Source organism: Seriola dumerili, unplaced genomic scaffold (assembly GCF_002260705.1).
Source record: "Seriola dumerili isolate Sdu_G_001 unplaced genomic scaffold, Sdu_1.0 BDQW01000035.1, whole genome shotgun sequence".
NCBI classification, from domain to species: domain Eukaryota; kingdom Metazoa; phylum Chordata; class Actinopteri; order Carangiformes; family Carangidae; genus Seriola; species Seriola dumerili.
Window position 1 is genome coordinate 406,749 of NW_019174290.1, and position 24,963 is coordinate 431,711.

Consider the following 24,963-nt stretch of genomic DNA (forward strand, 5'->3'; position numbering starts at 1 on the left):
CATGATAACTCCTCCCTAAACACATGAAAACTTACGATAAAATAATATCCTGTTGGACAAGTGTTAGCAGCAGCTAACAAAACAAATCTTTAACCTGTCCAGGGCAGTAGCCATGATTTTAAAAACACTGGGGGCATGAGTCAGGGGCACCATATGGGGGGTGGGAAGTTGGGACGACTCAGGGCCTGTAACTGAAATTGTTTTTTTTTTTGATTATTACTTTTAAATTTTGATAAATGTTTCACCGATCATCATTAATAGAATTTTTTATTTACAATGTACTAATAAAATAAATAAAAACAAAACCCATACAAAACACTGGGATGAATATGTACATAGAAAATTCTGAGTGTTTACATTTCATTCCTAAAGTTGTGAGGCAAATGGATTTCACGCAAGCGAGAATCCATCTTGCCAGGCTCCAACTTATTCGCTTGTGTCCAAACCACAGAGGATCAGACCAGTCAGCATCTTATGATGGAGGAACTACTGCAGCTATGGGCGTATCTAAGTGTGACACCAGTGAGAAGCGACTGTTTGTTTACAACAATGGAAATGTAAAAGGCAACCAAACACAGCTTCATCATTTTTATTTGCAGAATGAAGGTGTATTAGTTTCTAACAAGTGTAGCCCAGTTTGTTTTGGCACAGAAGAAGCAGAATCAAACTTTACGAACCTGAAGGCACAATCCACAAATATACAAAAAAATCCCACAAACATAAGATTAGAATCTGCACTCTCAAACTGATTGACTGGTCTTAACATAGAAAGAATTGTTATATCATAACCTGCTTTGAATTAATTAAAAATTCAGATGCTGCTGAAGGTTTATTACCACCAGCAATATTTGTAAACAGAATTGTGACGCTGATCAATACATAGCCTATAAAGAACTGGTCATATTTAAAATGTTACATTACAAGTATCTTAAAAATGAAATTACAGTGGTCAATTTATGAATTCATCTTGTCAACATTCTCAGAAAGATGAGAAGAAGAAGATGTGATGAGTATAGTTTTAGTAGTGAACTAATAATACAAATAATGTGAATAATTTTGAAACAGATAAATAAAATGTTTTATTTCCAGGCTTTTTAAGTTCTTTCCTCATGCTGGTGCCCTGTGTACTTAGTTTCACAATTCCCCTCACTGTTACACTGCTGGGATCAGATACTCTTCATTAAATCCACAATGATAAGGGTTATTGCTTAGTTTGTTAGAGATAAGATGAAATAAGATATCCTTCATTATCCCTGAGAGGAAATTTAACTTGCTCACCAGTGTGACACACAGCTGCAATCAACTTAAATACATTAGGTTGCTGACAAAACAGTACAGTGGTATAATAAAACACAATAATAAACTAGAAAATTCCTGGTGAAATTTTGAATGTGCCTGCTGCTTGGTGTGTGTCCATCACACACGTTTCAATCTCTACAGAGGACTTACTTTACTTTGAGTTTCATTCATGTTGTGGAGAATTATCCTAACTCTGACCTCAGTCACTGCTGGTATCCCTCAAAAAGCTCTTTGAAACTCTGGCCAAAGTGACCTCACAATGATGGTTTCAAACCTAAATTTGTCCCCACAACCATAGCAAGACATGTATCACACACATGTACATGCCCTATGGGAGCTTTGGACAGCCCTCTCTGCAAAAACCATAAAATATATCAGAATGTCACCAAACTGGGTAATACAGGACAAAAGATATCTACATTTTTGATATAAAAATTGTCAATGAAGGTTAGAAATTGTGGAATTTAAAAGAGTTTGATTTGAGGTTGATTTTTTTTAGGAAAACTTTCAGGGATGGCAGTTGTCCACTCTAGCGCTGAACATTCAGTGCAATACACGCTCATTATAAAATCTGAAACTAAAAATGACACAAAACGTAAAATGCGATTTTGTGAAAACTGTAATAGTTGTCAAAAATACTGATTCAATCACAAAGAGTCTCATATCCTGTGACCCGTTTAAGGTGTCAACCATTATTCTAAGTTTCTACGTTTCGCTTTTTTTATCGCCATTTACGTCACCATGGTTACTCGAATCGCTAGACGTACGTATTGACATATATATTGTCTGGATTTTCTCAAAAGCTGCAGGACAAGTTACGCCCCGAAATTTCGATTTCGAATAATTATGCAGAATAATTATATATGCCTCCATGCTATTGCATTGCAGGCACATAATAATAATATAACAAAATAAAAATGTATTGCATATAAGATAAAAGTTACAGGTTAATAAGTACACATTTTAAAAATGACAAGTGAAATAATAAAAACCAGAATTCATAATGCTTCGAACTAGAAAGGTCTCCCCTTTGCTCGTGGGTCTTTCTAATGTGACATACATCTATGAGAAAACCCCAGCAGCTTCTATGTGACATGTCCCCTCTCCCATTTTGCCTAGCAGTCTCCTCCAGTCCTCGAGCTCTGATTGGACGAGCTCACGTCAATCATGATTTGTAGCAAGTTTGCTTGCAGTATCGCGGTTGTTGATGTAGCTGTCAGAAGTCAGCCAGCGCAGAGGACAGCTAGCAGGTAAGCATGGGGAGACATCGGCAGGCTGCCTTTAGGCTACGTAATGCGATTAGCTGCACTTGACAGGTAGAAAACTTTAGTATAGATGCTCAGAATAGTTTAGAGGTTTATTTTAATATTTAAAAACATGAACTACAGGGATGGTTCGCTGACTGCGTGGCTGTGGCTTTTAGCGCTGGTATCATGTCAAATTGATTCTGGACAACACGAAACTCGTGAGCAGCATGAATGAAGCCACTTGTTCATCTTTTAAATGAAAACCAGCCTCATTCATAGTCGGCTTTTGTTGTTACTTAAAGGTTTTGCAGTGTACATGAAGTGGAGAGTTGACAGCTAACCTGAGTTATCAAGTTATGTCTTAGACGAGCTACTAATGAAGGTAGTATAATTAGCTTAACCTCCCAAGAAATTGCTACTCATAGTTTAGTCCGTTAACCCACGTATCTAACCGTAAATGAGAGTCCGGCAGCAGCTATAATATGTCATATCAGGGATATTACACCTGTTGCTATTCTTGTGGTTACAACCTGACCTGAGCATAAAATGAATCATTCATTACTGTTGACAGCAATCCTACAGGCGGTGATGGAGCAAACAGCTGCCACAGAGGGCGAGGGAGCTATACATTTCTACATTTACTAGCAAACCTTGTTTTCTTTAGTCCGTAAGAGACTGTGCTGTATATTGTGTCAGTCCTCCTTAAGCCCTATTGTTTTCTCTCAGGTAACAATGCAGTTCCTTGGCCGGCTGTTGGACACAGTCTCCTCTGTGTCAACCCTCTTCACCAACCCCTACCGGGTCCGGGATGTGCCACTGTCCGACTATGGTGGAGGAGGCAAAGTCTTGCTGAAAGAGGAGGGACGCATGGTCCTGTATAGAAACAATCAGTGCCAGTCATGGGACTGTCTTCTTATGTGCCCCGAGACGCCGACTGTTGTTCTGAGGTCAATATTGATCACATCATGGGATGGGGGAGTGATGTCATATGTGCCATTTGTTGTGTAATACAGACACTGAACAAGGTTTAAATGATCAGATGTTAGCTGAAATGACCACAAGTGTGTTTTAAAGATGAATTTGTTTGGTTGTCCGTGATCTTATGACCACCTGCAGATTTGGTTTCATTGCTTAAGTGTAGACCACTATTGACCTACACTGTTACCTAACAAAGCAGTTTAACTCAATCAAAACCCTTTATCTTGAATGAGTCAGTGTCATCAGTCATTCAGCCATAGATCTGAAAAGTAGGCTTAAGTAATGAAGCTGTTAATGAAGCTAGTAATGAAATAAACAACCGGTTTTACAGTTTGCCAGAAGTGAAACCAAAAGTGAAATCTGTGCTTGATGTAAGGGTGGGGGTTCCTAGTAATGTGAATTAGTTATAAAGGGAAAGGTTTTTGAGAACTTATAGCAAATACAAACAGTAATATAATAAAGGGCTCTTTGGAGTTATCTTTCCTTGTGAAGAAAAAAACAGTTGTGTGCAAAAGGCAAGGAATGTTAATGCATTGTTACTTTTTTATTGCACACACTTAAAAATTAGGAAAACAACTAAACAGTTATTGTGGTATATGCAGAAGTATACTGCAAATTCTGGATGCAAAAGTCCTGCAGTCAGTCAAAGAACTGAAGCTGAACAGAAGCTGGCTTCTACAGCAAGACAACGATCCAAAAGAAAAACCTCTAAATCCACCATGAACTACTTCAAGAAACACAAGCTGGAGCGACTCTCACAGTCCCCTGACTTGAATATCATTTGAATATCTGTGGGTAGATCTTAAATATGCTGTGTGTGTCCAACAGTCTGAAAATATCTCAGAACTTAATACTGACTTAGAAAACTTTTCCATATGCGTATGGTTTATTTTCTTTCTATTTTAAGTTTGTTTAAATTATAAGTAACAGTAACATTTAAAGAAATTTTAATGCCAGTATGCTGCAGTGGTTGTATTCACGACTTTTCAAAAATCAACAAAGTATGCTGTTTTTCAGGGAGAGGCCAAACTTGCTTACAACTGCAGTTGACTATCATATTCTTATTTATCTTCTCTGTGACTTCACAGGCAAACAGTCAGATTTCCTCTTAAAGTTCTTTTACAATTTGACAATGTAACCTCTGTGCTGCCTGAGCCAGGCTGTTTCAGGTGGGGTCAGAGGAGGACGCCATGAACTGGTTTCCGCAGTATGCCCTCAAGCTTCGCCCCTTCTACGAGACACTTCCTCTGAAAGCTGAGACCACCCAGCCAATTGTGGACTGCATCCGCAACCACCCGGACTGGAGCTCTGCCCACATTGCCGTGGAGACAGGCCTGAGGGAGTGTCTCAAACATAACTATGTGCAGAGGTAAGACAGGATGTGTTGACTTTTATTCTGAAGGGGACTGCATCTTGTCAGAAATAAGAGAAAAATAGCTCTTATTAGTTTCCACAATGCAAAATTATGCTTTAATATTTATGATACTAACAGTCCAAAATTGAAAAAGATACCCAGTTTACAATAATATAAAACAGTGAAAAGCAGCATATTGTCCACATTTGAGACGGGGCAGCCAGTGAATTATAATAATGGATTGTCTCAGCACTAGCTCTGGCTGAGGGCGGGTTTGTTCATGGATAAGTGCATCAATAAACAGTGGAATGAAGGAATGAAGAAGCCTGTAATACATAAGCTTTTTCTACAGAGACGTTAATACTGAGTCTGTATGTGAGTGCCAGCTACATGAAAACAATGCAACAAATACTATTGACTGTTTATAATTGCTTTACAGGGATTTTGAAAGTTTTAGCCCATCAGCTACAAATTATTTGACATTACTCCTTCCAGTTTCCAAATCATGTCATTTTTGAGTTCATTTTTTTGTTTTTTTTTAGCAGCAGTTGGTTTTCATTCTCATCAGTGCAGCATGATAATCAGTTTATAATTACTTGAAAGCTACATCCCTTCTCAATGGAAGCATTTAATTGTTATATCTATGGTCAAACTTTTGCAAAAATCTAAAATGCCTTGCATTTTCAATAGTGTTGTTGGGAAATTTAATCTGAACATGAACATAATTAAAGGCAAATTCAAAAAGAAATTTGACCTGATTTTATCTTGGATTAAAAAGCTTGGAGTTTTGCTGGCAAGTGTTAACACTGTTGGAATTACTCACATAACAAACAAGAAATAAACTGTCCCTGCCTGACCCGCATTACCACATCATGTTAACATAACTTTGCCAAAAGAACAAAACAAAGGATTCAAGCCAGCTCTTCATGCAGTACTGATATGATTAGAAACTGATGGCTGGCTGGAAGGAAGGAAACTTATTAACACCTGCTTTATACTTTGGAAAAGTAGTTTATTGGTAGCTCTGCACATTGTAGGATCAGAGCTGCAAGAACTTAAAATCCTCACAAAATAAAGGTGAAGAATCAGTAATACATGCCACCCTGAAATCAACCCACCATCGCCCCGTCTCCAGTCAGATCAACGCTCGGGATGCGGCCGGTCAGACGCCGCTGCATCGAGCGTGTGAGCGCGGTGACTCGGTGTGTGTGAAGGAGCTGTTGGAGGAAAGCCAGGCTCGCACGGACATCAAAGACCGCAACGGGGAGACGCCCATGCACAGCGCTGCCAAGCAGGATTCTCCTCAAATCATCCAGGTGAGCACAAGTGAAGTCAGCTTCATGCATAAGGTTGTAGTGTAACTGTGTTACAACGCTTCATTGCTTTTAAAATTCAACTGATTGACAAGTGTTACTGTTTTAGGTCAAAATTTAAAACGTTATTAACCAGTCAGGTCCTCTTAACTGCATAATAAAATTATTTTCCCTTCTTCCACCTTCTTCCACCATGTTGTCTCCTCATCCAGGTCCTGTGCTCACGGCTGTGCTCGGGGGTGAATGAGCTGAACAACAACGGGGAGACGCCACTCCACGTGGCCTGTCGCTTGGGACGCGTGGAGGCCGTCAAAGCTCTGTTGGATGGTGGGGCCAAGTGCGATGTCATTGGCGGCAGTGGCTACCCCATCCACAGTGCCATGAAGTACAGCGAGAAGGGGTGAGTAAGGGAAAGGGTGAGGATGATGATTCACAACATGGAGTTATTTTCTCTGTTCTGCTGTCTGTGGTGAAACAACTGATTAACTTTTAAATGGTCTCTGTAGATTTAAACCAGTCCACGCCAGTCTTAGTGTTGCACCATTTCAGATGAATGTTTCTGAAACCACATGCGCTGTTCAGATTGAATTACTTAAGCTTTTTTGTAGCTGCAGAACAGCATCTCCGGAGCTGGAAGTGTTTCTCTTTTTTCCTCAGAGACACTAAAGAACATTTGATTTTGAAGCAACAGTTTCCCCGGTTACCCTGCTGAGCTGCCTCTTTTATACATAGACCTCTAACTGTAGATGAACGCCTGTACTCTCCTTTGAGTTTTTGAAATATGCCTTCAGGACCTGGGTTTGATGACTTTGGGATAAGGGCAGTATATAACAATAAAAATAATCTGTAAGAGGAACTTTCAGAAACTCTCATCTATGTAACTCATATAAGTAACATTGGGTAGTAATGTTGGGTAGAGAGGCCATGGAAGTTGGCCTTCGTAGAATAAAATTGTTACTGTTTCAAAAGGGGTTACTAAAATGATCAGTTTAAAAATGAAATACTGTGCAATATAATTATGAGATACTGAATTATTTACTTTAGTTAATTTATAGTAAATAGTCCTCTTTCAATTTATGTTTGCCTGTCAGCTGCGTGGAGGAGATCCTCAAAGCAGACCCGGGCCAGATCCAGGCTGAAGACTCTTTGTATGGAGGGACACCTCTCCACTGGACCAAAACAGCTGAGGTGAAGAATATTACTTCAGAAATCCAAAATGAGCATATTTTCATTCTAGCGGCGTACAGCCAGAGATGTGAACATGTTGAAGCTTTGATGAAATGTTAATGGATGTCTGACTGTTGATGACCTCTGTGAGCAAACACGGAGAACACAGAGAAACCTTTAATCCTGCACACATTTATGGCACAGCTCCCTGCCAGTGATGGCTGGCTGTATGTACTCAGTGTTCCTCCCCCGGGTGCTCTGGTCTCCCAAACCAAGACTTCAGTGTTTGGAATTAGAAATGTCTCAGGGGGAGTTTATGAGGACTAAAATTAATGTTTGCTTGATCTTGATCTCTCTGTGCCAGATGTGTCGGATTCTGCTGGAGCATGGCTGTGCGGTGAACTACCTCAGTAAGACTGGAGAGACTGCCCTCCACATTTTGACCAAGAGGGGTCGCTTTGAGGCGGCCATGGTGTTGCTCACCCACGGAGCGAATGCCAACCTGAAGGGCCAGGATGGGAACACAGCCCTTCACCTGGCTATGAAGGTGTGTGTACAGGACGTATCCATAGTTTTGTTTTCCAGGTGAAAACAATAACTTTTTATTCATAATCAAAATGTTTATGAAACAGCAAAGAAAGTGGTTACAACACAGTATTTGCAACAGGGAAAAAAACACAGAAAGATTACAGGAGTTTTAAAATACTAGGCACTTTGGAAATTAGATTGTTATTGACATTCTTGAATAGAAACTGTTCTTTGTTTTTTTTTGTATTAAAAGTTGCAAAACTCAGCTTTTTCTCAGCTGGAAAAAACATTGCAACTATGCTCCGATGTAACTACTTCAAATGGATACAGCAAAAAACTAAATTACAACACTTTTTGAACGTCACAGATTGATAATATCTTTAAGAAAGAAAAAAAAAAAGTTTTTTATATTACATCATGCGTGTCACACTGTGCTCATTAGATGGACCACATAGAGTTGATCAAAGCTCTGATCGTGTTTGGTGCTGATGTGAAGATCCACAATGACCTGGGAGAAACTCCTGGACTCATCGCTGCCCGCACCAGCAAAGGTAAATGAGGCAGGGGGCCGGGGTGGGAAAGAGAGCTTTAAACTATGAGAAAGGAGGATGTTCGGGGGTTAAAATAAGGAAAAGTAAGAAACTCTGACTTTGGATGGTGAAATACAGCGATAAGTGTCTAGAACTTATTGTGCATAAGTGTCTAGAACTTATTGTGCCTCATCTAACAAGCCCGTGTGATCTAGTCTGATGTCGGTAGTCTTATTTAAAAGCATGTGTTCTGCTGTAGATGGCAAAGTCTCTGCATGAAAATGGTTTGGTATGTACTGAGTAACTTTGAAAATGTAAATTGAATTTAGTGTTTTTATAGATTTTTAAAATGCATGATGATCGCTAACAGCTTGCTCATGTTCTTGCTGTCTGTCTCTCTCTCTTTCTTCCTCCCTCTCTATCTACTCTCTCTCTCTCTTCTTTCTCTAATTTATGTGGTGTGTGCATGTCTGACATATGCTTGCGTGTGTGTGTGTTTGTATTAACATGAAAGGTCCTAATAGAAAGATACTGCTGGACATGCTGTGTAGTGTAGGGGTCCAGAATTGCCTCCCTCCCTCCCCCGGCAGTCCTCCCCCCATCTCCTACAAGGCCAAGCCTCAAGGCATAGGTAACACCACCACGCCTCACCTTTACCTGCCCTTCACTGTTCTCTGTTTCAGACTTTATGTAATTCAAATGTCTTCTTTTCTACTGGGGTGCTCTTCAATATTTTACATAATTCTTTTATATTTACTACATATTTGGCATACATACTACATATTTTACAGTTTGGCAGTTAAACTGATTTTTCTCATCCAGTGCAACTTGTTTTTGTGTTAATTTAGAATCAATTTTAATCTCTAAAATACCAAAAAACACATAAAGTTTAGTGCTCTTTCATATTCCAAAGAATATAGAGTTTTTTATTTGGCGTACTGAAGGGCTGTAGGAAAAAGTTAAATTATGATTTGAGTCATATTAATGAAACGTGTGTTAGGAGGCAGCATTGACCTGCTCTCACACTATTTATAAGCAACATTCTGTGGAAGAGAGTAGTTAGACTGGTGGTAAAATGAGCGGGATATTATTATTTTTTACATTCTTTATAACTTCACTCAGTTGGCATAACTTAACTCCAAACAGACGTTCATATTTAAACTCCCATGTTGCTTGTAGAAAACCCAGTGACCCCTTTCGTTTTCCAATCAATACTGACCCCCAAGTACTGGTATCATATCAATAGCTGTTGTGATTGGCTGACAGGGTTTGAGGACATCATGTTTGTGGGGGCTGCAATCGGTGCGATGAATAGAGGCAAATCTGAAGTGGACGGCCCCAAAATGGAGAAAAAGAGGTGAGTAAAGAACTGTACAAATATTATCAGGGGTGGGGTCAAAGACAAGGAAGATATCTGAGGTTTATATTTTATTTAATTTGTCCCTTTTTATTTAATCTAAAAAAATATATAGAACAAAATAAATACATCAAATCATTTATTTAAATATGAGGGTGGTTTTATTTGTTTATATTATTGTTATATTTATTTTATTTCTATTTCGTTTTATTTATTGGAGGGTATTGCAGAGGAGGGTTTAGAGAAAATATTTGTCAAGCTGGGGACATTTTTTGTGTAAGATTAAATATAAGATTTAGCAGAATCATTTTTTAACAGTCCTTGAGAAACTTTAATCATTTCATCACTTGTATTTTCACATGAATTTCGCAGATTTGGAGACAACAAAGCACAAAGTGATCTGGATTTTTTCTCTCCTCTCCTGCAGGATGGACAGACTGCTGTGTCTGGATGGTGGAGGTATTAAAGGTCTCGTGTTGATCCAGATGTTGATCGCTCTTGAGAAAGAGGCCGGTCGACCCACCAGGGAGCTCTTTGATTGGGTAGCTGGCACGAGCACAGGGGGTATCCTGGCCCTCGCTATAATACACGGTTTGTGTGTTTCCTTTTACATTTCAAATCGTTTTTATAACGTAGCATCAAAACAATAATGACGGCTCTTTTATACGTAGGTAAGTCCATGGAGTACCTGCGCTGCTTATACTTTAGGATGAAGGAACAGGTGTTCAAAGGATCACGACCCTATGAATCAGCACCGCTGGAGGACTTCCTAAAAAAAGAGTTTGGAGAGAACACCAAGATGTCAGACGTCCAATACCCCAGGTAACTGTTTTTGTCAAACGATGCTCTGGAGAAATTAGTCTGCTGGTTAGAAATGTCAGCAAGGGCTCTGAAACCAGAGAAGAAAATGAAAAAATTCTTTATCCAACTGACTACATTTTACTACATTTCCTCTTACTTATTTGTTTCTGCTCAGGGTGATGGTGACCAGTGTTCTGGCAGACAGACATCCGGGCGAGCTGCACATCTTCAGGAACTATAACCCTCCCTCCGTCCACAGAGAGCCCCCATATGCCACCACTGCCACATTCAAGCCCCTCACCATCCCACAAGGTAATTCACAATTGCCAGTTGTGTTTGCTGGCCTGCTGCACTAGTCCTCAGATGTACTGGAGGGATAGTGGAGTGCAGTGATACTACCACTGGATGGCGTCAAAGCAAGCCGTATTCAAATCCTATACTTACTTCAAATTCTATGATCAGGTTGTCTCAATGAAACCGGGTCTCAGTTCATTCAGGAAGTGAAAAATGAAAAGAAAAGTTCTGGGTTGAGTGCAAAACCTACATCTTTATATGTCACTGTATCCATGAACAAGTGCAGTTGTGCTGTGTTGTTTGAGTGCCAGCCATGTTGTTATTACAGGATGGGAGGATGAGGATGTGTTGATAGTAGGATACACAGAGGAGCCGCCCAGAAAGCGTAGGAAGGTGACAGATGAAGGTGTGTGGATGAATGTGAGTGAGAGACTAAAAGCACTTGAAAGGAACAGCTTCACAAAGAATTTAATTTTCAAGATTCAGTCACAGTTTTAATACCTCACAAATTAAAATGTTTTCACGTTTAAATGTGCTCGAATACAGAATAAATACTTTAAAGATTTTCAATAGCACAGCAGCAAAGAAATATGCTTCAGCTCCTTCAAGTCTCAGAGTTTTGCCTTATACTCATGTCCTTGTCTTTATATCAGAACAACTTGTGTGGCGAGCTGCCCGCTCCAGCGGTGCCGCTCCAACCTACTTCCGACCAATGGGCCGCTTTCTGGACGGGGGGCTGCTGGCCAACAACCCGACGCTGGATGCAATGTCCGAAATCCATCAATACAACAAAGCTTTAAAAGCAGAGGTAGGCAAATTGACAGCTGCATGCTATTGTTATTTCTCTGTTGGTGCTCAATTGAGTGCACATTCAATCGCTAACCCAAATGGATTTGTAAAGTGTTTTTCATCGGGTCATTTATTTATCTGTCCCCTCCATTTTTAACTCCTCTTAACCCTCCTGTCTCTCAGGGCCACAGGGAGGAAATCAAGAAGTTGGGTATAGTGGTCTCCCTTGGTACAGGTAAACAACTTCATCATATCAATGAATATAATGCACGTGTAAACATATCAGTATGTCTTAATTGGAGAACAGGGAATTTCATTATTAGTATTTTATAGTTTATCAAATAAATAAAGATACATCTACACTAGCACTTTGAGATGAAGTGACACTTGCTTGAATCTCTGCTTCAGTATTGCATGACATTGTAAAATGCTCCTCCATTTTTTAACTAAATTTGTTTTTCAGTTTGTTTTCCAAGAGGTTGAGGTATTTTAAGTCATGCGGTGACAATTAGTGTACATTAATAAAACTCAAACAAATAAAACACCTTTCCGGGTTCTTTTCTTCTCTTCTTTACAATTTACAATACAAGTCCTCCCCCGTGTTATGTCTCACCACATCTTCATGTTTCAGCAGGTATTAAACTGTAAGGAGGCTCTCAGTTGTTGTTACGGGAAAATGTCCTGGCAAAGAGTTTTTAGACTTTGGAAATGTACTTTATGCCTAATGGAACATCCATGAGTGTCAAATGATGGATGCTGTTTATCCAAGATGCTCTATACGGCTCTAAAGGACTCATGCCATGTTACTTTGCTTTACCCACAGAGCTGCACAGGAAAGCTTTTACAGAACATTGTGAATAACTAACCAGAGATCACTGTCTCTCTGTTTGTATACTTATATCATATATGTGCTCCTGCGTGTCTCCAGGTAAACCCCCGCAGGTGGTGGTGAGCTCTGTGGATGTTTTCCGGCCCTCCAATCCTCTGGAGCTGGCCAAGAGCTTTGTTGGAGCAAAAGAGCTGGGCAAGATGCTGGTGGACTGTGTGAGTTCAGCTATAGCACATGCTGCAATTTGTTTTTTCTACTGCACCAACAGTATTTTTTATCGGTTCATGCCGTTAGAGTTGTCTTTCTTTTTTTGTAATCTCTCTAATTATAAAAATGTGTCTCTATGACTGAACAGTGCACAGACTCTGATGGCTGTGCAGTGGACAGGGCCAGAGCCTGGTGTGAAATGATCGAGACCATCTATCACAGGTCTGCTAACCATCAACCACTTCCTTTTTACAACTACGTCAGCCTCATGCTGTCACAAGATGTGTTGCAACAGGGACATGAAACAAGACACGACTGCAGTTTTATCATATCATAGATCGTTAACCCATATTAGTCATTTCCTTCTGTGTCATTGAGCTCAGAAGTGTGTATAGAGCTATCCATAACCTCTTTTATTCAAACACAATTCTCCAGGCTTTCATACATTTAATTTTGTTTCTGTTACCTGTACTGTCTCATTTGCAATTCCCTATTATTGTCTATTCATTTTAAAGTGCAGTGGAAACTGCTTATATTGAGAAATTTGACCCAGACAGACACAATCACTATAAACAGTTTCCACTGTACTTTGAAACTCTTCACTAATCACCATGTTTATTGTATTTTGTGCAGATTGAGCCCCCAGTTGTCACAGGAGGTGATGCTGGATGAGGTGAGTGACGCAGTCCTGGTGGACATGCTCTGGGAAACCCAAATGTACCTTTATGAGAAGAGAGATGTCCTCCAATCCCTGGCAAATATGCTACTGGACAACTGAAAGCACAAGAAAATAATAAGGAGAGGCTGTGAAGATGAGACTGTGAGAGAAGAGGAGATGGCGTATATGAGAGGAAGGGAGAGCCCTCTGAGTGGAGTCAAAGACTAGGGTGATTAGACAAGGCACAGAGAGGTGTTGACGTTGCCCTGATGTCACCTATTGCGATGCAAGTCATGTAGCATCATGTGACCTTATCACTGACCTTATTATTATCATGGTTTATCAAGTTTACTGTTTGTACATAAACCAGTAAAGGACAGAGTGTAGCTAACTGCAGCTAACTGTGTTTTTTTGCCCTATCCATAGTGTTTGGCAACAAATAGAGTCAGACCATGTTTGAGTCCAATTCTGATTGGTTGTGATAAAACTAAAACACTTGTCATTCTTCCTTTTGTGTTCCTTTTTTCTTTTCTTTTTTACCAAAGTAACTACAAAGGCTCTGAATATACAGACATTTTGCATGAGGCTATATGATCAAAGGGACCCTGCAGTATCAGTGCAAGATCTGCATTATACTGTAGCATTTGGACAATGGTGATTATTAAAAGGTTCTGCCTTGTGTGTCTGGGACCCAAATTTGTACCATTTCCTTTCCACAGTGCATTTGAATGCCTTCTTAGGTTATCTATACCGACTTTAAACACAATATTTAACCTCACACTGATAACTTTCTTGCACACTGTTACATCCTCCTGGTGTACTGTGAATGAGTTCTGGCACATATTTAACGTACTGTTTTAACAGGACTGGCAACTAGACTTGAATTACCAACTTACTTGAAAGACAAAGAAACTGAAGACTCACCGTTACTTGCACATTGTAAACTCGACGCAACAAATTATTTCTTATGCTTTTTTTTTGTATCTGGATTAATTATTGAAGTGTATAATGGTATGGTAATAAAATATATCAATATTTACTTAACATGTATCCTTGACGGATTTGTTTCTTTGTTGCAGCACTCATGCACATGATTAGAAAGGTGTGGTCTGTAGTTTAATTCAGCCTGTGTCTGACTGCCTTCTATGTTTTATTAATTAATCACTGTGGCCACAAAAAAAAGTCAAAGCACAGGTGTAAGAGTCCACTTTATTTAAATGTACAATCCATAGTCTGTAACTGTAAAGTGAAGGGTCACTGCTAAACTAAATAGATAAACAAACTGTAAATGATGAACATAATTCATAACTTTTATAAGGTTTTGCTTTAGCCCACAACTGATCGGGAATTTCATTTTCAATGAACACTGGAATTATTGTAAAATCTTACAATTCATGTATGTAGCTATTCAATTTATTAATTTGAATAAGGTTACTTCATCTGTTACTTTGGGTGAACATTAAAGGCTGTACACAGGGGTGCCGCCAGGGATTTTGGGCCCCATGAAAAAATATCACATTGGGCCCCCTCACCAAAGGTAATTAAAAAAGTTTTTTTTTTTTTTTGGGAGGCCCCTTGTCTGTCATGGGCCCTTAGAATCGTCCTAACTTTCCCCCCCTTTACGGCACCCCTGGCTGTACATGTATACAGTGCGGGTCACTCTCACACACACACACAGCGCTGGTTACTGTTCATTCTCATTTATAAAGGTGGCGGGAAGAGGTGAAGGGGTCGGTTCAATATATGGTTGAAACATTAAAGGTTTACTGGTTGTTGCACAGCTTAACCCAACCGAAATGACAATGTTGGGTTTGTAATATATGGCAGCCTATTACATGCATTTGAAATACTTCCTTTGTAACGGTGTTTTCAAACTGAGTGTCACTTCAAGGGAGTGAACTGACTTAAAGCCTGATTGTCAAAACTTCATTGTCAAAGGTAAGTAACATTATGACAGGATACTCTTACTTGTTATTTATTTTTCTGTTGATTTATTTTTCTATTTATTTATGTACATTATTAGCTGGTCCTTTTCTGATCATTATCTTTGTTATAACAAGCATTAAATGTCTAAACGAATCAAAAGTTAAAGTTAAAGCCTCCAATACATACATACATATATATATATATATATACACACACAACAAAGCTATCAAAATATTTATATAGGTATATGTATAGGTTTTAATAATATTGCGCATGCGCAAACGGGCCGTTCAGCAAATCGGGTAGGTCCGCATTATCCAAGTGGAGTTACCGTTGTATAATGAAGTTTGTCCAAGTGGAGTTACCATACAAGATGGCGACCGGTTCGCGCATGCGCAAACCGTTCGTTCAGCAAATCGGTTAGGTCCGCAGATCGGGTAGCGACAGGCCTATTTTAGGCTTAAAGCGAACAGACAAGCATTGGAAAATAGCGTCTAAGCGGCGAAAGATACAAATCACAACTTCCGGCCAGTGCTACAATAAAATCCGAGCGGAAACAGAATGCAGATAGGGATTAAGATCGTGGATTGATGATCTAAAAAATATATGATCTTTTTGCCAGATGGCATGAAACAGGCTATGTTAAACCTTATGTAACCGAGCGTCTTATCTTATCTTATCTCCACACTTATCTTTAGTTCTGTACTCCGCGTGTGACCCCAAAACAGTTTCCAACAACAACCAACACTTTAAGGCAGCCCTCACAGAGGACACACTTCAGGAAGCATAACACATAGTAGGAAACACAGGAAAGTCATGGATGTATTATAAGACCCCCCAATGGAAACGTCCCCGTTTTGCCATTAAGAGAAAAAATGTCCACAAATCCCCAGTGTGCAAGGCAAAACCAGCACAAATACCAACAGTGCAGTGTAAAAAATCAGGATATCAACTGTTCTCCCACCTTAATGAGGAATTAGCTGATCAGAAACGCAATACAACTGTTACAGTTACATTACTTGGTTGTGGTTTGAGTACTGGTCCCAATGAAAATGAAAGCCTATTTCACTCAATGCCTAATTCTAGCTGACACTATTTAGTGGCAAATACAACCTCATTAAAATAGTTAATTTATTAGTAGTATCCAGTCCAATCTCAAAGCAGAGTCCAATCAGAAGGCAGATGGTTCTATTGCCTTTATTGGCAGATCCTGGGTCCCCGTATGTTCAGAAAAAACTAACTGCCTGATCGTACACGGACCAGCAACAACAAAAATTCAGTTCAATTTATTCAACGTCTCAACTTTGTGCTGAGTAACGTTCTTCCAAAACAATCAATGTTTCAGTTCCATTCAATTCATTCTTTTAACCCTAACCCCTGCACACCCTTTCACTCACTCTTTTTCCTGATCATCACATGGAGTGGCAGTGCTGGTAAGCACATTTTCCTTCTCTTTAGTTTTATCCTATGAGCATGAAAAGTTGAACTGAGTACTATTCATCCTTATTCCTTCAAGATGGACATTTGATTAGTTTTGACTTGACTTCAAATTTTTGTATTCGTTTCCTTCAGATGAAAACTCATGTGTGTTCTACAAATAAAAGTGAACATGTAGGTCAAATTCTATCATATTATCTTGAGCAAACAACTATAAACAATTCTAAATCAAAATCTAGTTGATGTATTAATTAACAAATAAACATGACTTGAGAAAATATAATGAAATTTACTCACTCAACGCACTCAGGAACAAATGTGAAATGATAAAGGGAAGCAGCTAAACTGAAGGGCAAACAGAATGAGCTCTCATTCAAGGCACCTGTGAGCTGCCACTTAGCACACCTGTTGTGCTGCTGCTCTTCAGTCCAGCAGTAATATAACCCCACTTCCAATAGTATACGTTATTTAAGTTAAAAATGCCCAAAGTAACAAATTCAGTAACCTTAATCAAATTAATAAGTTGATGAATAGCTACATACATGAATCGCAAGACTCTGTAAAAAAAAAATTCCAGTGTTCATTGAAAATGTATTCCCGATCAGCTGTGAGCTAGCAGTTAAACACCGACAACAGCTTTTTTTTTTATAGACAATGTGTTTATTTATTTAGCTTAGCTCCCCTTAAATGAAATGAAAAAAATGAAAAATGAATGAAATTAGCCCCCCCCACCCCCCCAGATGGCATTTTTCATTATACAACGTGAACAACTGCAGGAGAATTATACTTCATGCACAGACCCCTATTACATTACGGGTAATACAAAAAAAGAAAACAAAAGGCGGCCATTAGTTTTTATGCTTGGCCTCAGGCACTGGCAACAAAGACATCAACACGGACAAATCATTTCATGTTAGGTGAGTATTTTCTCAAATAGCTGTTCGTTAGCTCTCTGCAACATAAGAGGTGATACAAAAAAAGTGTAAAAATGAAACGAGAAATGCTTACTAATTAATTATTCGAGAAATAAGTTATTAATTTAGCTAGCTTTAGCCGACAGGATTGCTAGCATGACTTTGCAAACCTACCATGAACTACTCTGGTTGCTTAGCAACACTTTAGCTTTTTAAAGCCGTTGGTTCAGTGGCCTAGCATATCTACACCTGGCCAGCAATTTCATAAATAATGTGGGCGTTAAACACTATAACTTGAACTCAATCCCTTTTTGTCTGTGTCTTTCTTTGAGTGACTGCAAGAGACGACCATTAGCTAAGATGGTTAGGGCTAGCAGTCACTGGAAACAGGCGTCAACAGGACATTTGGTGAGTATTTTTTTTGTTTAATTTGCTGTATATTAGCTTATTGTAACATAACACTTGTTACCCAATTAAATGTTAACGCAAAACAGTGACTTCAATTCTTTATTTTTATTCTATTTTAGAGAAAGAAGTAACTTAACTATCGCCAGCTAGCGTTAGCCTGCGGCATTGCTGCCATGATTTCTCTAACCAACCGTGAATTGCCCGGGTTAATTCGGTATCCCAGCCTCTAACGGTACAGTTTGCCAACAAATTATAAGAAATACAGATGTTGGACATAGTCCTGCAGGACCTTTTGTTGTAACCTAGATTAATTTGAACATTTCACAGATGTTTCACAGAAATAGTATTTGTTTGAGGGTTGTTACTGTGTATTGAGGAGTACTAGTCCACTTCAATTTTGACACAGTGAAAGTCTACACAGCAAGTCCTGGCTAAATGAGTTAACAGGCAGGACTGTGGTTAATCACAGTAACTAAAAGGTCCTCATTTCACCCCCTAAAACAGGTAGTGGGTGTTGGTCAGTGCTCTCAAGTGTGCCTCTGAAGTGACTTTGGACATCTGCCTACTCATTTACAGTAGGCAACTGTAGACAAGCTCATCAACTGAACTCCCAACATGTAAGTAATGAACAGAACAATACTCAAGTTCTGTACATCACAGACGCATCATCATACATTACAGAGGCAGGTGGGTTGTTGCATTCATTCATTTGCTTTGTTGTAGAATTTTTTAGAGGCCCACTACCTGGTCATCACCCCTGAAAGTGAAGAAAAGAATGTGTTAGTAGACTTGTGGTCACTTGAAAAATGTAAAAAGAAAAAAACTAATTTTCTCAGTTGAGATGGGTTTCACTTCAGTTTAACTATAAGGCTATCAATAGTTGACTGCATTTAGAATATTGCATAGCCCTGTTAAGTATGTGTCATGCAAATCAGATCAATGGTGTATTGAATGATTATGGACTTAGGTAGCCCATAATTTTGACTGATCATTACGATCCCACACTAGGAAATTTGGCTTGGGCTTCCACCAATGCTGCATTCAAAACAATCCTCATACATAAAGACAGGGTAACACAGCTAGACCACCACCAGGGGGTTATCACACTATACTACAAATCTTTGTATAAGCATACACTCAGTTTCCACTGTTGACACCCACAAATAACAACATTACGAATTCTTGAATTATTATTTTTTTGCTCTTGGCTCAATCAAATAATTGAATGAATGGATGATAAACAGAACTTACTAAAGTGTTGTACATTGTTATTTCACCCACCCCCATGATGCTACGTCATTATTTAAATCATCATATTTGTTACTGTCTTTTATCTATTTAGATTTATGACCCCAAAACCGTTTCCTAAGTTTGAACAGGCCATGCAGTCTGTCAGTTAGTTCAAACTCAGTCTTAAGGAAACAGCAGATCCTTGAGGCCCCTTTACAGCACAGATCTGGAAACTGAAAACTGTTGACTCTCATAGTGTCTAGAACTTATGCTAGAGATGGGTAAAACCACTAAGAGGATCCTGAATCAGTTGTAATGGTAAGAGATGCTCACTTAGGGCTCATGTTGGGTCTAAAGTTGACAACAGCATAAGCAGCATGGTCCTCTTTTTTAGGCTGATGTGGTAGGACGCTAGAGTACAGAGGATCTTTCTGAGTCTTAGAGAAGTGGACTCTGCTATATTGAAGGTCATCAAGGTCATCCTGCTCTGTTGGTTGAGCTGAGATGTCGTCATACACAGGGCCAAGGTTTAACTAATGAGAAAACAGGACAAATAATAATATATATTACAAATAATACAAATAATATATCAGATTGTAAGACAATAATTCTCTACATCGAAAACTGGACTGATTAAGTTTTTGGGGGCCTTACTGATGTTTAAATACAGCATAGCACAGTAGGTATTCATTGACAGGAGTAACTCTTTGATACCTGACAGCCTTAAAAAGAATGATTCTCCCCGAAATTTGTTTTATAAAAATAAATGTGTATAGACAACCTAATTTTATTGCAGCTGAGTATAATCTTCATCATATCAATAATGAATGACATGATTGATTTCAAATTTTTTATAGATGACTAGTTGGCCTTTTAGTGTATTGGAAAGCTAATGTAGCTGTCTAATGTGGACTGCAGTAGAAGAAATGTTACATCCTACATTACAAAAATTAGACCCATATAGCTAATGGCACAATGTACTTGTAATCAGTAAAATGATGATTGATTATGTGTTACTTGAAGAATCACTCTAACTGAAGGGAAGCAGGATAGATGACTTGTACTAAGTGGCCTGCAATGTGTGGGATTTTTCAGCTCTTTCGCTGTCAAGACATTTAAATCCTATGGGCCTGTATTCATGGCTTAATGTTCTGCAATAAGTTTGTTGAAATGAGTGTTTTTTTTTTACCTGCTCAGTGTTCTCTGTTGCTTCAGTTATAGGACACTGACCTGAAGTCCTCTTTCTTCTGGATAGTGAAATTAATTAATAAAAAAAAATGTACATAAATACGGTATTTCAGATAAGAAATTGAATGTTATTGATCTGCAACAGAGCACAGTGTTGCTCACCTTATCCAAAAGATGACCACTAGAGATACTAGAGGTATAATAACCAGGAGAACAGCACAGACTCCCGCAGCAGCTGCTGATATGTGTTTCTTGCTGATACTTCGGACTGTTAGAGTCTTCTCACTGGATTTTTTGCCGGGTTTGACAGCACATGAGTAGTTTCCGGCATGCTGACTGCTGACTGGGTCCAGAACCAGGTATTTGTTTTGGTCTTGTGGCACGATCAGAGGTCGACTATTCAAGTACCACATGTAGGTCATGTTAACAGAAAGAGGACAGCTAGTGATGCAAGTCAGTGTGACTGTCTGGCCCTCTTTCACCACTGCAGGGTGCACCCTCACTTTCACACCTGAAAGATGTTTAGATGGGTCAGTAAATGAAAAAAAAAAAAAAATCCACAAGTTCTCAAATCTGGATAACAACTCCTAATATCTGTATGGCAAGATCACCTTTAAGGTAAAAAAAAAGAATTCAATTACATCTGCTGGGAATGTCCTTAGGAGAAATTCAAAAAGCATTAATACAAACGGACAGCAGCTCTGTGCCTTCTGCAGTTTTATCTCTGAAACCTGATCCAGCCTCAAAATGTTGGACTCATGTTCCTGAAAAGTCCATGAGTTTGAGTGAAGCTGAACCAAAGACTAAAAATAAACATTTCAATTCATGAGACATTTTCATTCCTCGTTTTTAGACAAACTTGGTCAAAGACACTGTGGTAACATCCGTACAGTTACAGAGTTATTTTATTTATAATACAGAATTACCTGTGACAACCAAAGTCACTCCAGGAAAATAAAGCATTTTCGATGTATTTGTCAGGGCTCTGAATATGTATTCGCCAGAGTCATCCTTCTTCAGGTTTATGATTCTCAGCATGTGGTGATTCTTCCTGTTTCCATGATACTCCATACGACCCCCAGCTGTGATCAGCTGTTCAGTATCCTTCTCACCATTTATCTTTATCTTATACCAATATTTGTGCTTGGGTGGCTGCTCGTAGGGATGTGAGTATTCGCTTGAAATGTTCACTGAAGAGCCTTGTAGAGCACAGATTCTCCTGATGGCATAATTCACAGTCCAACAGCTCTCACCCTCAAGACCTGAAATACAGAAAATAATAGCAAGTTTTAGGAAAAATGTTGAGACTTTTTTTTAATGGAAATTAACATTGAATTCAGTGCTCTTGGCCTATGTATAACTATTCATTGAAATGCCACAATTGTAAGTCTTGTGGACTGAATTCCTTCATGCAATTGTTTCTCTGAAATTGAAAAATAGAAAACTAATAAATAGATCAAGATTTTGTTATTTAGTTTTTTTGACTGGACCGCCTTAGAAATGTGAATGTCCATTACTGACTGTGTGATACACCATTGGTCAGCCGAATGTCGTTTGACTGAGTGATAAGATTACATGATTGGTCGGCCGAATGTTGGAGTTTCCCCATTGGCCGTTGCTCTTTAGAAATGCATTGGCACTAACAGTTTCTATTACATCATCAGGGGGTGTTCACAGGTAGTGTTGCCAGCTTTGTGCCTTTGTTCCTACGTTTACCAACTTTTCAGACCCCGTTAGCAACTTTTTTTTTCATGAAAGCACCCAGCAACAAAACTAGTGACTTTTTGGACATACATTATCTATTTTCTGTAGAGCAGAGTCACATGTATTGCACCGCGAATTGCTTGAAAGTGACTGCTGATTAACATGTAGTCTCAATAGGACACATTTCAAAGATTATTTTATATTTGTTCATGTTGTCTGACAACAGAAGCGGAAAAACATGTAATGAGAACAGCTTGATTGGGAATTTAGCTGTATTAAAATACTGTTAATGTGAGCACAGAGAGTAGGTGAGAACTAAGCAGATAAAGGGCTGGAACGTGCCTACACCAGGCAGAATGCAAATACCACACAATGACGTCTTGTATATGATAATCAGAATATTACGTCATCCAGCAACAACATTTAGTGAGTTCTCGAGCTGGGTTTAACTTCTCTCCATTGACAATAGTTGTTTACAGCAGTTCCACATCAGCTTACATCTATGTCCTCAATTTCACATATTGACCATAAACAGTCCAGCCATATACCATGTTTTGATCCAGTCTTGATATTTGTGGAATTCTTCATTTCTCTACTGTGAACATATGCAGTTAATCAGCTGCAGCTACATGTACCAACGCAAATTCAAAGTCATAGGAAAATGTTTTAAGGCTGTTTCTTTCAAATAGTTACATTTCCTGTATCCAGATTTGTCCAATTTGTAGTTTTATGACTAGTTTTACAGGGAGGTCTATCTCCTGTTTTCCCTGATGGACTCTGATGACTGATTTGACATGCTCGCACTCTACAGGGACATCTAGTGGCCACAAGTCGACAATACAGTTTATTTAGTGCTTTCATGGCCTATTCTGTTGACTTGAATAATTAAACATGCAAATACATGATCAGATCATTCAGTTTGCACCTCAGGGCAACTGCAATAAACAAGACTCACTTATTTTACCCACTCCAATGATGCTGTGTCATTACTCAGATCATCATATTTCTTAGTTCATGTGTTTAAACAGACCATAGTCTGTAAATTGGTCCATACTCACAGACTTCAGGAGACAGCAGATCCTCAAAGCCTTCCACAGCACAGGAGTAGCTGTCAGCTGAGCCAGAAACTGAAAACTGTTGTCCCTTAGCGTTTTTGTACAGTTGTCTGTTCTGGTACCACATATAGGCAGTTTGAGGGTCAGTCAGTGGACAGCTGGTGTTACAGGTCAGGGTATGCTGTGACATAGAACTCCTCTGAAGACGTACTTCTGTTGGAAGATGATGAATACACTTTTAATGTGTGCTGTGTTACATTTAGTAAACAAGTATCATCAAGTGTTGAATATAAACTCTCAAAGTGTGATTTGTACAGTTGAATAAGTTGCTGAATAAGTATAAGTGAGAAAACAAAACACAAATATCGACAGTGTAAACACAAAATAAATAATGGATTGTACAAAAGATCTCTATTTTAAAAAATGGATCAGAGCTCTGAGGGTGGGAGGTTTGTAAATGTTTGTGTAACTTAACCTGTGGGATATGTGAGGGAGCAGGACTCATTCACTGATGTCTGCTTGTAAGAACACATTCTCCCTTGAGCGTAGGTCACATTAATGCAGGCTGGTGTGACAGAATCTGAACAAAGAGAAATTAGATTTAGTTTTTTTTATTAGTGAACAAGTTCCTCAATCATTCCTTGTTTTTTGAAAGTGTAACATGTTAAACCACACACTTATAAACATCATATATTTAGTGGAAAGGTTTACACAACAGACCATTTTAATGGAGTTGAAATGGGCTAGCATGTTAGAAGGAATTTTTTTTTAATTGAATTAAAAAATATATATTCCTGCACCTACACTTATATTTTTAAATTCATATCAGAAGTTACAGTATGTTTTACAGTTCAGGTTGTGTAACATGATAAGGAACTAAAATGTGTGACTCACCCACAGAGACTTCAGGGGCTCTGTGTTCCTCGTAGCCTTTGATAGCACAGGAGTATCTGACTGCTTCTTCACTGCTGACCAGCTCTTGGTACCAGGGAGACCAGTCCTGATAGAAAAACTTTCTGTTCTTGTACCAGATGTAGCCTGCAGGGTTTTTAGTCTGAACACAGCTGGTGCTACACATCAGTGTCACTGACGTTTCCTCTGTGGTAGGAATCACCTTTACCTGCAAATCTGCGATAATGGTGAAAATACAGTAGATAACACAGGCATTCACATATACATGTCATTTTAATGCAAAAAGAAGTGACAGCCACTGTACCTGCAAGTTGGAGGTTGATTTTATTTAGCCAGCAGTTATTTGAGTTGTTTTTTGTATTCTCACTGCAGCAGTAAAACTTTGCATCGCCCTCTCTCAGATCTTTGATTGTTAGAGTGGGTTGATTTTTGTCAGACATGTTGTATGTTACACGATGTCCATCTACAGAGATCTCGGTCATGACATACTTGCTGCCATCCTTGTATGTGTACCATTTGTTGCTTGAAGTGGGATTTCCAGCTGAGCAGCGCAGATCAACTGATGAACCTTTTACGGCACAGATGCTTTTTGCTTGTCCATGAACCCCTTGAACAGAAGTTTTTATTTGCAAACATCTGGACAGATTCATAGTATTTTAAGAGCTGATGTAACAGGTCATAATCTTGAGAGTTAAACCGTAACACATTTTCAATTCAGTTAAACTTTAGTAGTAGTTTGTTCAGCTTTTTTTTCAATTTAACTCACCCCAGTAAAACAATTTTTTAATACTTTACAGTTAATGAGTGTATGATTAAAAGGATAAAGAAGAAATCATAC

At 38.9% G+C, this 24,963-nt stretch overlaps 2 protein-coding genes across 3 annotated transcripts; one reads left to right on the forward strand and one right to left on the reverse strand.

The window, feature by feature from the left end:
* The first annotated feature begins 2,509 nt into the window (after nucleotides 1–2,509).
* pla2g6 (phospholipase A2 group VI) lies at nucleotides 2,510–14,391 on the forward strand. 2 transcript variants are annotated; one of them, XM_022738352.1, is made up of 18 exons: nucleotides 2,510–2,549; nucleotides 3,273–3,493; nucleotides 4,684–4,893; nucleotides 6,014–6,194; nucleotides 6,404–6,591; nucleotides 7,283–7,379; nucleotides 7,723–7,905; nucleotides 8,329–8,437; nucleotides 8,931–9,047; nucleotides 9,683–9,773; nucleotides 10,201–10,364; nucleotides 10,445–10,595; nucleotides 10,750–10,886; nucleotides 11,522–11,676; nucleotides 11,841–11,892; nucleotides 12,586–12,701; nucleotides 12,842–12,915; nucleotides 13,327–14,391. In XM_022738352.1, the coding sequence occupies exons 2-18, from the start codon at nucleotides 3,279–3,281 to the stop codon at nucleotides 13,469–13,471; spliced, it is 2,385 nt and encodes a 794-aa protein (XP_022594073.1). In that variant the 5' UTR covers nucleotides 2,510–2,549; nucleotides 3,273–3,278; the 3' UTR covers nucleotides 13,472–14,391. The 2 variants fall into 2 exon arrangements, with proteins under 2 accessions (XP_022594073.1, XP_022594074.1); XM_022738353.1 differs by lacking the exon at nucleotides 8,931–9,047.
* A 3,064-nt stretch (nucleotides 14,392–17,455) lies between these two features.
* LOC111216738 lies at nucleotides 17,456–24,632 on the reverse strand. The gene is made up of 9 exons (XM_022738360.1): nucleotides 24,430–24,632; nucleotides 24,108–24,341; nucleotides 23,689–23,793; nucleotides 23,217–23,426; nucleotides 21,381–21,716; nucleotides 20,617–20,965; nucleotides 20,456–20,513; nucleotides 19,600–19,799; nucleotides 17,456–18,793 (listed from the first exon to the last, which is right to left on the reverse strand). Exons 1-9 carry the CDS (start codon nucleotides 24,605–24,607, stop codon nucleotides 18,766–18,768), a joined length of 1,698 nt encoding a protein of 565 aa, XP_022594081.1. The 5' UTR covers nucleotides 24,608–24,632; the 3' UTR covers nucleotides 17,456–18,765.
* Nucleotides 24,633–24,963: the final 331 nt, after the last annotated feature.

Bases quoted from the DNA above. Each gene is read 5' to 3' on its own strand.
- pla2g6 (XM_022738352.1), top strand. From the start codon at position 3,279: ATGCAGTTCCTTGGCCGGCTGTTGGACACAGTCTCCTCTGTGTCAACC. The intron at 7,906-8,328 runs GTGTGTGTACAG...TGTGCTCATTAG, and splicing joins CCCTTCACCTGGCTATGAAG to ATGGACCACATAGAGTTGAT. The intron at 11,893-12,585 runs GTAAACAACTTC...GCGTGTCTCCAG, and splicing joins AGTGGTCTCCCTTGGTACAG to GTAAACCCCCGCAGGTGGTG.
- LOC111216738 (XM_022738360.1), bottom strand. From the start codon at position 24,607: ATGACCGAGATCTCTGTAGATGGACATCGTGTAACATACAACATGTCT. The intron at 21,717-23,216 runs GTGAGTATGGAC...TCTGTATTTCAG, and splicing joins TCTGCTGTCTCCTGAAGTCT to GTCTTGAGGGTGAGAGCTGT. The intron at 20,966-21,380 runs GTAATTCTGTAT...AACATCTTTCAG, and splicing joins AGTGACTTTGGTTGTCACAG to GTGTGAAAGTGAGGGTGCAC.